Source organism: Carcharhinus amblyrhynchos, chromosome 1, assembly GCF_965287045.1.
Source record: "Carcharhinus amblyrhynchos chromosome 1, sCarAmb.v2.hapA, whole genome shotgun sequence".
Taxonomy (NCBI): domain Eukaryota; kingdom Metazoa; phylum Chordata; class Chondrichthyes; order Carcharhiniformes; family Carcharhinidae; genus Carcharhinus; species Carcharhinus amblyrhynchos.
In genome coordinates, this window is record NC_137324.1 from 143037572 (window position 1) to 143049649 (window position 12078).

General features: G+C 43.2%; 1 protein-coding gene across 1 annotated transcript in view; it reads right to left on the reverse strand.

Moving 5' to 3' along the window:
- Positions 1 to 1911: 1911 nt before the first annotated feature.
- pdgfc (platelet derived growth factor c) overlaps positions 1912 to 12078 on the reverse strand; it is a 320443-nt gene continuing 310276 nt past the window's right edge. Inside the window, exons 5-6 of the mRNA XM_080193463.1 lie at positions 6791 to 7005; positions 1912 to 3253 (exon numbers count right to left, since the gene is read on the reverse strand). Coding sequence (XP_080049589.1) covers positions 3137 to 3253; positions 6791 to 7005 — 332 coding nt within the window. The 3' untranslated portion in view covers positions 1912 to 3136. The remainder of the gene's footprint in view (positions 3254 to 6790; positions 7006 to 12078) is intronic.

Here is a 12078-nt window from a genome sequence, read left to right on the forward strand (position 1 = left end):
AGCATTTGGGGTGAATGGGATCAAAGGTTATGGGGAGAAAGTAGGCTATTGAGTTGGATGATCAGCCATGATTGTAATGAATGGTGGGAGCAGATTTGAAGGGCCAAATGGTCTCCACCTGTTCCTATCTTCTATGCTTCTATGTAAAGCTTTCACGTTCGGTGAGTGGGAAGCGCAGTGGGGTCAACTCTGTGCGTTAGTACGCACGCAGCCTCTAGATGGAATAGGTGGAGGTTGATTTGGGGCAATAGTGGTTTGCAAGTGATGGGCCCAGGGTTTAGGATAGAATGTCCACCATTACAATGGTAGGATCCAGCATTATTGGGGAAGACTGGAGATTAACAGGAGGCAGTTTTTACCTGTGTATTGTGAGGTGAATCAGAGGCACTTAGACAGTGAGTGGGGGAGAGTCAAACTCAGTCCAACAGCTTCAGTTTCTCTCAGGTGCCTGGGAATTCTGAGGGGCCAGAACATCTGCAGGGATATTTGTTGGGGACTAAGGGCTACCACTGAAACACTGACTGATGATACTGGTGTATTGCCCTCACAGTTGTGCTGAGGAGAGGTACAAAACTGCTCACAGTTTCACATGCTTCCTTGTAAAAGACCATAGGACGTCTAAAGATGCACTTCAGATGCTTGTACCGCTCAGGTAGCTTACTGCAATGCATTCCCAATAGGGTTTCCCCTAAAATAAGTGTGCTCTGCCCTTCACAGTCTGGCTATTCAAAAGGTGACTTTGAGATGCTTCCTTGAGCCTTTGTACTCAAACTGCACAGATCAAGGCCACGAGGGTCTGGTGTCTGAAGCAGGATACTGTCTTCTTCCTAAGGGATGAAGGCTTCAGTTTCTGGAAGATGACATCTTTCGCAGTCCCCTGATGAGGAGAGTGAAATGTATATGTTACACTGGTGTTTTAATATGGTGCCAGGAACTTCAAACTCGCCAGCTGACGGCAGGTGGATGAATCAGCTGTTGACCTGTCAGGTGACTCAAAAAGATACTCACGTCCATGATTATTGAGATTTTAAACGCGGAATCATGAGTGAGTTTGCTCCATTCTGGACAGTTGAAATGGTGCTGCCAGAACCGCCTGCCATCACATTTAGGCAACAAAATGGAGAATTCCACCCATATGTGGGACAACTACTTAAGCACATAAATGGCAAGAAGTTTTAATGTTTGGGACTGATAGTTTTCACTATTATAGGCACAAAGATGCTTACTGTAACAATCCTTGTAAATAGCATTTCAACTATTTATTTAGGTTAGGTGGATTGGCCATGCTAAATTGCCATTTAGTGCCAGGGGGACTAGCTAGGGTAAATGCATGGGGGTTATAGGGATATGGCTTGGGTGGGATTATGGTCAGTGCAGATTTGATGGGCCAAATGGCCTCCTTCTGCACTGTAGGATTCTATGATTCAATGGTTATGGCACAAAATCTTCAAAAGTGTACTTTTTAAATATTTACTGTAAACCAAGTTTTGCAAGTTGAGTTATTTTAATGAATTTCTCTAACAGACTTTACAATGGCTGTTGATATTCAGAATAAAACCTAAGATGTACCATTTTCTTCATTTCAGGAAAATCATGTTGATTTATGTTAGTGATGGGGTGTTGTATTTTAGATTAGTGAACAAGGTCATTATAGCACCACATTGAGAACTTATATGCAGTTACTTGATTACTCTGTGGTCAAAGACCAAGGATAACTGGTATGTGTAATCTTTACAGACCTAGTTGCTGTTACATTTGCTACTTCGGTCTTAACAAATGAGTTTTTAATATTTTGTTTAAAATTTAAATAAATACCAATGAGTAACCAACATGCAATGCAGTTTTTTTCAGTCGGTGCTTCAGAATTTTTGGGCATCATTTTTAATTGCAAAACTCTCTCAATTTTTTAGGAAACATGCTTTGTTTGCTGTGGTGAAATATTTACCAATCCAGCTGCTCTGGTTAGAAGATCATACTTAGCTCAGTTAGTAATTTCACTACTGACACTCAGTTAATAGATGTTGTTCATATAACTATATAATTCTTTAACTTTTATGACATTTTAATGAAAGAAAGAAAAGATCATGTCAAACTAAAATACAGATACAACTGTTTTATGAGCAGAGTAGACAATTGGGTAGAAGTTTAGATTAGTACAATCTTTGGAATTGTGGCTACCATACAAAAAGATATATACATTGCACAAAGCACCAACACTGACAGTGCAATGATAGGGCTGTGCTTTTAGTCACACCTACCCATTTCCCTTTTTTGTAAAGTGTTGCAAATCATGAGTCATCTTGGACAATGCAATGAGCTAAATTCTTAAATAAGTTTGGTACAAAATAGATACATTTAATGTAATATAAAAAAAAGCTTTAGTCATTTTAGCCTAAATGAGAAAAAAATGTACACGCATTCAGGCAATGCCCTCAGAAAAGTCTGTCAAATAAGTCCTTACTCTCCTTAAATTCTGAGTTTCTCCAATATACGGTTCATTGGGAGAAATTTGCTAGGATATTGTAGCTGTGATTGTAGATGGACATGTAGATTTCTCTTTATGGTGCATGGAAGAAAATGATGTTTAATGTACACTGGAAACGATGTCACACAAGGATGAAGTGGCACAAGACAAACAGATTTTCTTGGAAGTTTTCAGCAACACGGCTAGGAATACTGTAACCCACAAAGCATGTGATGTAAACAGTAATTGACTCCAGACAGTCTTTTGCTCTTAAACTATTTTCCGAACTTTTACTAGGTTCAGAACTGGAACAGTGAACTAAATAACAATTATATCCTTCCACAAGTGAAAGAGAGAATGGGAACCTGGAGCGCAATGCAAGAGCTATTTCCTTTGCTGTCATCTAGAATTCCAAACTTCATTGGGTGTGAAAGTTTTTTTTTTGCCCTGTATGATACAATGCAGTTCCATCTATAGGCAGAGTAAGAAGTCTCACAACACCAGGTTAAAGTCTATAGGCAGGAAAGCTGATGTGTCTTGCCCCAAATCCACCACAAAGCTAGAAAGTGGAAAGTTGAAAACTGAGATGACTGTGATTTCTGAGTAAGACAATGCACACAGGTCCTATTGCTCAATGGTTCGAATCTCTGAATGACAAAAGGGCAAACCAGCTTAACCTCCTGTTTTTCCTTTACACACACAGTCACATTCTTCATGGTGCTCCAATCCCACGTCTGCCAGCGACTTCTGCAATGGTTTCCCAGGGCTCCTATATCGCAACTGAAGAACCTGCAAGAGTTGTAAGCCATTAAATTAACACTGTGAGAGATGAAGGGATTTTACCCTTGACACAAATTAGATCTTTCCAGACACTTTGAATCTTCCATTACTGGCACACAGTGAAATGAACGATGTGTCTAGACCATGCCATTAATCACTCAGGATTTTGTTCTTACAACAAATCTCTTTTGTAAAGCTGTCTTTATCAAATAAATGTAACTTTGGGATCAGTGTGATATTATCCAAATTCTTATTTTGGCTTCCAGAAATTCAAGTAATATATAATAGCAATGATATGCACCTCTGGACTGCGTCACCTAGAACACCGTAAGAGTGAATACCAGTCTCAAAATATCAACAACAAAAAACGATGATGGAAATGCAATATTTATTCTTATAAGTAACTGGATTTTAATCTGATAAAATGGATTACTCAGGTGGTGCAATTTTGTTTTCACAGCTGGCCATCCCAAATGAACATTCATGCTCATCCCTTCATCACTTGAATTTTGATTGGTCTGGGTTATGGTTGAAAAATAAATGTCAATACATATTTGAATAGACCTTCACTGTCACTGGGTCAAAATCTTGAAACTTCTTCACTGACTGCACTGTGGGGTACCTACACCGTGTGCACTGCACAGTTCAAGAAGGTGGCCCACCACTACCTTATCAAGAGCAATTTGACAGGGGCAGTAAATGCCGGCCTAGCCAGCGATGTCCACATCCCGTAAAAGAATTAAAATCATAGCTGTTATCTGCTATTCATGGTGGATCTTTAATCTACTGATCGTTGTCATTCTCAGAGCCATTTTGGGATATCTGAAGTTATCCAAACAACGTCCAGTAGCCTTAGTGCTAAGATATTGATTTTCAATCTCAAACTCAGCTTTGAATGTGGGATAGATATGGAGCAAACTACATAGCCAAAGTGGCCATACTTCCCCCTGTTCCACCTCTAGGTTACCTGTCCTCCTTCTCTTCTGGTGGTCTTTCTCCCCCTCTTCTCCTATCAGTCTATCCTCAGACCCATCTTCTCTGTCCTTCCTCTCTCTTAGCTTCCCTGGTGGTCTAGTGGTTAGGATTCAGCGCTCTCACCGCCGCGGCCCGGGTTCGATTTCCAGTCAGGGAATGTAGATTTAGGGGGTGAGGTATAACATGGATGTTAGAGGGAGGTTTTTCACACAGAAGGTAGTGGGGGTATGGAATGCTCTGCCAAGCAAGGTGGTGGAGGCAGGCATGTTGGAGTTGTTTAAGAGTTACTTAGACAGGCACATGAGTGGGTTGGAGATGGAGGGATATAGGAGAGTGTTTTAAATAAGGTTCAGTAGCCTTGGGACGTCCCTGATAATGTATAAGGATGTGGAATGATACTAATGTTTTTCTCTTTTCATTCACAGGTTTTAAGTCGGTCCGTCTTGTTGTCCAAAGAGGGGCATACACGCGAAGGGTCGTACAAGGGCTGCTCTTGGATGTTCGAGAATAGCCTAGTACTTCATGTTGTTAGTGTACGCTTAAACTGGACCAGATGCTGGGCAACACGACAGCTCAGTGACTATCACTGTTTGCTGTGCAGACACATGGATTTGGACCATTCTCCCCGTACTTGCGTGGGTTTTCTCCGGGTGCTCCGGTTTCCTCCCACACCCCAAAGATGTGCTATTAGGCTGATTTGGAGGTAATAAATTGTCCCTAAATTAGTTTTCCCTCAATGTGGAATGCCATAAGCATAGATAAGGGTCATGGGTGGAGGGGGGACTGGTAACGTTAAAATGGCGGCGCGGGCTCGTTGGGCCGAAGGGCCTGTTTCCCGGGCTGTTTTTGTTCTTTGTTCTTGTTTTGCTCCCATTATTCAATTTTCCCCATCCCTCCCACATCACCAACCCTGCTTGATCTGAAAAATGCCCTTGAATTTCAATATATTTGAATCCAATGAACATACAAATAAATGATGCATGTATTGTACCATTTTAAACTATTTCAATTGTGCAGTGTTATTTTTGTTACATCTTGTCTTTATTAATTTATATTTGGAGTCTGATAAAGATGGGTTGTTGTCAAAATGTTAAGCAGATTAATTCAGATTAATATGAAAAATGACTCCTACTTGCATGGGCAGGGATTCATGAATCTGCTGGAAAATTATTAGTTCTGATTGGAGTGGGTTTGCTGAAATTTAAGAGACAATGGACTGAATTTTATTTGGGTGAAGCTGATCATTAGCCAACCAAGTTTACAGAAGGCTGCCTAAGGTGATAATATGTTGGAGGTAGCCTTAACTAGGTAATAGTGGGACTTCAGCCCCTCAGGGCTGCATCCTTAAGAGATTAGTTTGTTTGGGCAGCAGCAGAACTCAGTAGCTGCTGCTGCTGGACTGCACCATTCCTGAGGAGATGACCCACGGTGAGGTAAGAACAAAGAAAATTACAGCACAGGAACAGGTCCTTCGGCCCTCCAAGCCTGCACTGACCATGCTGCCTGACTTAACTAAAACACCCTACCCTTCCGGGGATCATATCCCTCTATTCCCATCTCATTCATGTACTTGTCAAGACGTCCCTTAGAAGTCACTACCATGTCCACTTCCACTACCTCCCCCAGCAACGAGTTCCAGGTACCCACCACCTCTGTGTAAAAAATCTTCCTCATACATCTCTTTTAAACCTTGCCCCTTGCACCTTACACCGATGCCCCCAATATTGACTCTTCCACCCTGGGAAAAAGTTCTGACTATCCACTCTGTCCATGCCTCTCATAATGTTATAGACTTCTATCAGGTCTCCCCTCAAACTCCGTCGCTCCAGCAAGAACAAATCAAGTTTCTCCAATCTCTCCTTGTAGCTAATGCCCTCCATACCAGGCAACATCCTAGTAAATCTCTAAGTCCAGGGTTCTTGATCGGGATGGAATCAGGGACTTAGGGATTGAGGAGGGGAGTTACAAAGGGTGCTGGGGGGCTGATATCTTCAGTGGGTGCCCCCAAGCTCCTGATGGACACAGGGCAGCTCCCAGCTGATGTATCCCTCCTCCCTGCCTTCCTTTTCACTAGAGATAGTGAAGTAGAGGGTTGGCTTTCTTCCCCAGCCACATATTTACTGTGGCAGGGATGGAAACTGGCCCTTAACTGGGTATGAATTGGCCAGTTTAGTATATCAATGGGCCTAAGGCCAAGTGGCCTGGCTAATGCCTTACCTGTACTTTGGGGCACAACATAGGGGTGGACATGGCAAGGCAGTGGGATAACCACCTGTCCTATTTGATCTGCTTTTCAGCTTGCAAATATGGTAGCTGGTGAAGAGGCTGTAAAGCTCCCCTCCAGCCAGTGAACAAAGAACAGTACGGCAGAGGAACAGGCCCTTCGGCCAACGAGGGCTGTGTTTCAGGATAAATCCCAGCATGTACACGTGAAGGATCAAAAAATTTTTAAGTTTTCCTTTGAGGTTTTTACCTCCACCAATTTTTTCCCAACAAAGGTCAGGACAGATTTATTGCACAGCATCATTACAATTTTGTTAACACACTGAGAACCTTTTAACTAGCAGATACCTCATGATATTTTTTTGACACTTTGATGGGGACACACTGACAATCTTGGCAGCCAAGGGAGCAGCAGGCACAGTTTCCTCCACAACGTTTTACCAGTAGACAGCCAGGCCAGTAGATGGTGTCTGTCCGTTTGAGCTCCTCTCTCAGAGACACTGATATGTTGCGTGGTGTACAGCTGTACAGCTTTACCTCTTCTTTCAGCAAGTTCAGATCCACTGCAGTGACAAGAACAAGGACACCTCCATTAGTTTCCTCACACTTCCTGCAATCTCAATAGAATATTTAACAGCACAATGATTAATAATCACCTACACATTTTGACCATTAATTCCTTAGCTCGTAAAACACCAGGTCATTTTGTGTTGTTATGAGGAAGAAAGGAATAGAAGAATATATTAATGTAGGGGGAGATTTGTGTGACATAGCATTATGGACGTTTCAGTGCTGCTTTGTACAACCTACAGAGACATTTCCACATGTTTCGCAAGTTTTGACCTGGATTTTCTGAAAAAAAACTTATTTTAAGTTTGTTAAAATTACATGTATAATTAACTGATAACCAATCAATTATTATTTAGCTACAAAACAATTAATTAATCAGCTTTGCCACATAAATTTATTTGAAACCTGATCTATTTCTGTTTATTTCTCGTTTGATTTAATTAAAAGATCATTGTTGTGATCTAATGCAGATTATTCTGTCTCCAGAAAAGAAATTTGCCAGCATAGTGGGGTTCTTTGCTGTTTTTCCAGCACATTTTGTAGAACGTGTTATTAAAGATATAAATAGCTTTATTTATAAAGGGGCAGCACAGGGGCACGGTGATTAGCACTGCTGCTTCACAGCACCAGGGACCCAGGCTCAATTCCTGGCTTGGGTCACTGTCTGTGTGGAGTTTGCACGTTCTCCCCATGTCTGCATGGGTTTCCTCCGGGTGCTGTGTCTCCTCCCACATTCTGAAAGACATGCTAGTTAGGTACATTGACCTGAACAGGCGCTGGACTGTGGTGACTAGGGGAATTTCACAGTAACTTCATTGCGGCCTTACTTGTGACTAATAAATAAGCTTCAACTTTTTAAACTTTAAATATTATTGTGTGAATAAACCATATGAATTGCCTGGTGATCTGCCAGCTGCATATCTGGGCAATTGGTCTATAGAATCCCTACAGTGCAGAAGGAGGTCATTCAGCCTCCCATCTGGTGGTCTATTAAAAGTAATGGATCTAGAGTCCTTCTGGCCATTGCATCCAGTGCAACAGGGCTCATTGAGGATAACAGTAAGTAATTGCCTTGTGCCCCTGTTCAATTCATTCATTCTCAGTAGCTAGTGAAAGCTGAAGATGTTGCCATCATGGTACCCATCATGTCTTCCCCTCATTCCATCTTTTTACACTGCAATCCTCCTCTGCCTGGATGCTTTCAGATACAGATGCATTGCAGCCTGGGCAGTCTCAGCAAAGGCAGGTAGAAAATGAAGACTTCCCCATAAAACCAGCAGCTCACATACTAACCTCAAAAACCTGAGAGGGTAATATAGATTCACAAGTCATGGAAGGCCATCTCAGTCTCCCCCCGTAAAAGCCAACAGCTTTCCACCAACCATGCGGCAACTGGAGGACCACTGCCTAGGAGCACTAGAACAGCAAGGCAGGTGGAAAGGATTAATAGCTCATTATACAAACATACAACGTTTGTATAATTGAATATGTTGTTGGATGAAGATGTTTTATGAAAGGTTGTTGGTGGTTCTTATTGTTGAAAACATTGCCTGTGGGGATATTGTGGCGGGGAATCTGAAATGAATGTTCTGATGGGGGAATTGTTGGTCTAGATTGAGAAGCAGAAGTTTGTTTAAAGGAAATGCAGCCTGACCACCCACCCTCTCTTGCTTGTTCAGTTCCATGTACTCATGTTGCCTTCATTCTGTCTCCTCCTCCTGTTCATTCAACTCTTCCTACCAGAGTGGCATGCAGATAGCAGGAGGCAATGGCTGAATCTGCACTATGGATAGGTTGCAGAGGGCTCAAAAAACCTACAATGCTTCAAGCATCTCTGCAGTAAGTAGAGGAACCCTTGTCTGCAAGCAAACATCTGTGTTCTCTCAAAGGCCTGAAAACGGTGAGAGGGCAAACTATCACAGGAAGAAGGTATTGTAACTGCTGTCAGATGGCAAACATTCACAGGGATGAACATCTTGGTATGGCCAAGTACCAACTACACATTTATAGACTGATAAGCTTAGTGGTTTCTGTATATGCGTGGAGGGGACTTGGGGGATGCCTGCAAAACCATATGCATGCAGTTGATAGTGTGCAAAAATCCCATCTCATATTGTCTTTGAGAAGAGAAGAGGATAAAGTCCCCTCAGCTCGTATATATGTTCTCTATCACCTCACGAATACTTCAAATTGTAAGATATTTATGATGTCTCTCTGCCACCTGGGAGGATCAAGAGGCATAAAAAGTGATGGTGATGTCCTTCAACATCAGTAGGAGGGCTCAAGGGGGCGGCACATCTCCATGACAACCTCCTTCATAAATCTGAAACCCTGAGGCATGGCTGTTGACTCATATGAATGTCGTCCACTTATGAGTTCAGGCCTCACAGTATGCAGGGATATATTTTTCCACACCTTCCACCAGCACAGAAATATTCACTCCAGTATGTGACGCAAGTCAGTTCAGGGTCACAAGCTAGTGAGCACCTCAATGACAAGCAAGAGCAGTTGTGGATGCTGTGACAACCAAGTGCCCTGATAACTATGAGCTGCTGGTCACCAGACCTATGTTGAATCTTAGATTGGTGATGGGCTCCTGATGTTGGCAACACTAATCTACTCATGTTATAGACCTGAACAAGGGAGCATTTAGTGAAGCTGCCAGATATTACACTCAGCTATGCTCTGATGATGGAGGTGTCCTTGCAGGCTATGAATTCTGCCAGATCTTAGGCGCTTGAGTGCATGGCTTCCAGGGAGACGTTGGTGACTGCCATGGAGAGTCAGAGCTCACAGACAATCCCAATGCTGCAGTTTATGCGTGTAGACATGCATACTATTGCTGTGGCCATGAGCTCTAGGCTAGAGACAGGAGTAGCAACTGGGAGTCTGAAGTTCCCTCCAGATGCCCCTCCGACATTGGTAGATAGGCACATGCCATTCACACTAAGTGAGAGGATATTTTGCAGCTTATCACATCTGGAGGCTTCTTGCAAAGTGCTCTGATGATTAGATACTCCTCAGTTCCTCTGCCAGTGACCGACCACCTTCAGTGGAACTGGCCACTCGTACAATAGCTCTCTAGGCCTTGGACATCCAGAGCATAACCCCAAAGTCATCTCAGGCCTTGTGGCATTACATGTCTGACTCCACCTAAGCTGCAAATAACTGGGCCATCCACGGTTGGAGCACTCGGAAGCACATTAGAAAAAGCATCTAGATTACCAGGATAACCTGGGTGTTGCTATTGTTAATATTGGAGAATGGTCATTATGTTCATTAAATTTTCTTAGGAGTCATACAGTAAAAGCCCATCAAGTCTGCACCAACAAAACTACAATAAATCTACAGTAATCCCATTTTCCAGCACTTGGCCCATTGCTTTGAATGTCATATTTCAAGTGCTCGTCCACATGCCTAAGTTTAAGTTTGTTTATTTGTGTCATCAGTAGGCTTACATTAACATTGCTATGAAGTTACTGTGAAAACACCTTTACTACTCTCCCAAACAATGCATTCCAGACTCTCACGATCCTCTGGGTGAAAAAAAATCTTTCCTCAAATGCTCTCTAAAACTCCTGTTCCTTACCTTAAAATTATGCCCCATCATTACTGACCCTTCAATGAAGGACGGATAGGAACCAGCTGCTTCCTATCCACTCTGTCCAAGCTCCTCATAAACTTACACACTTCATGAGGTCTCCCTCTCAGTCTTCTCTGCTCTAAAGAAAACAACCCAACCCTATCCAGCCTCTCTTCAATGCTCCAGCCTAGGCAACATCCTGGTGAATCACCTGGTTGGCACGGTGGCACAGTGTTTAGCTGGATTCAATTCCAGCCTTGGGTCACAGACTGTGTGGAGTTTGTACGTTCTCCCTCTGCCTGCTCCAGGTGCTCCTTCTTCAAAATAAGCCGCAAAATAAGGGGGGGCAGTTTAGAATGGAGTTGAGGAGGAACTTCTTCACTCAAAGGGTGGTGTATCTCTGGAATTCTCTGCCCATTGAAGTGGTGGAGGCTACCTCGCTGAATGTATTTAAGTCACGGGTAGATAGATTTCTGGTAGACAGGAGAATTAAGGGTTATGGGGAGAACACGAGAAAGTGGAACTGATCCACTTCAGGTCAGCCATGATCTTATTGAATGGTAGGGCAGGCTCGAAGGGCTAGATGGCCTACTCCTGCTCCTACTTCTTATGTTCTTATGCTTCCTCCCTTATTCCAAAGATGTGCAAGTTAGCCATGCTTAATTGTCCCTTAGTGTCTCAAGACGTGTACGTTAAGTGATTGTTGCTGCCTCACAGTGCTAGGGACCCTGATTCCTGGCTTGGGTCACTGTCTGTGTGCAATTTGCACGTTCTCCCTGAGTCTGCATGGGTGTCCTCTGGGTGCTCCGGTTTTATCCTACAGTCCAAAAGGCGTGCTGGTTAGCTGCATTGGTCATGCTAAATTCTCCCTCAGTGTACCCGAACAGGTGCTGGAGTGTGGCAACCAGGGGATTTTCACAGTGACTTCATTGCAGTGTTAATGTAAGCCTACTCGTGACACAAATAAATAAATATTTTTAGAGGATAAGAACCTGGGTGGAATGCTCTGTTAGAGATCAATGGCCCGGATGGCCAACTTCTGCACTGTAGAGATTTTATGAATCTCCTCTGCATCCTGTCCAGTACAATCACATCCTTCTTATAGGTAGGTGACCAGACCTACACACAGTATTCCAGCTGTGGCCTAAGCAAAGTTTTATACAGTTCCTAAATAACTTTCCGGCTCTTATGATCTACATGATGACCTATGTTGGGTGGCATGGGAGCACAGTGGTTAGCACTGCAGCTTCACAGCTCCAGGGTCCTGGGTTCGATTCGCGGCTCGGGTCAGTGTGTGTGTGGAGTTTGCACATTTTCCTCATGTCTGCGTGGGTTTCCTCCGGGTACTCCGGTTCCCTCCCACAGTCCAAAGATGTGTGGGTTAGGTTGATTGGCCGTGCTAAGAAATTGCCCCTTAGTGTCCAGGGCTGCTTAGGTTAGAGGGATTAGTGGGTATAATATGTAGGGATATGGGGGGTAGGGC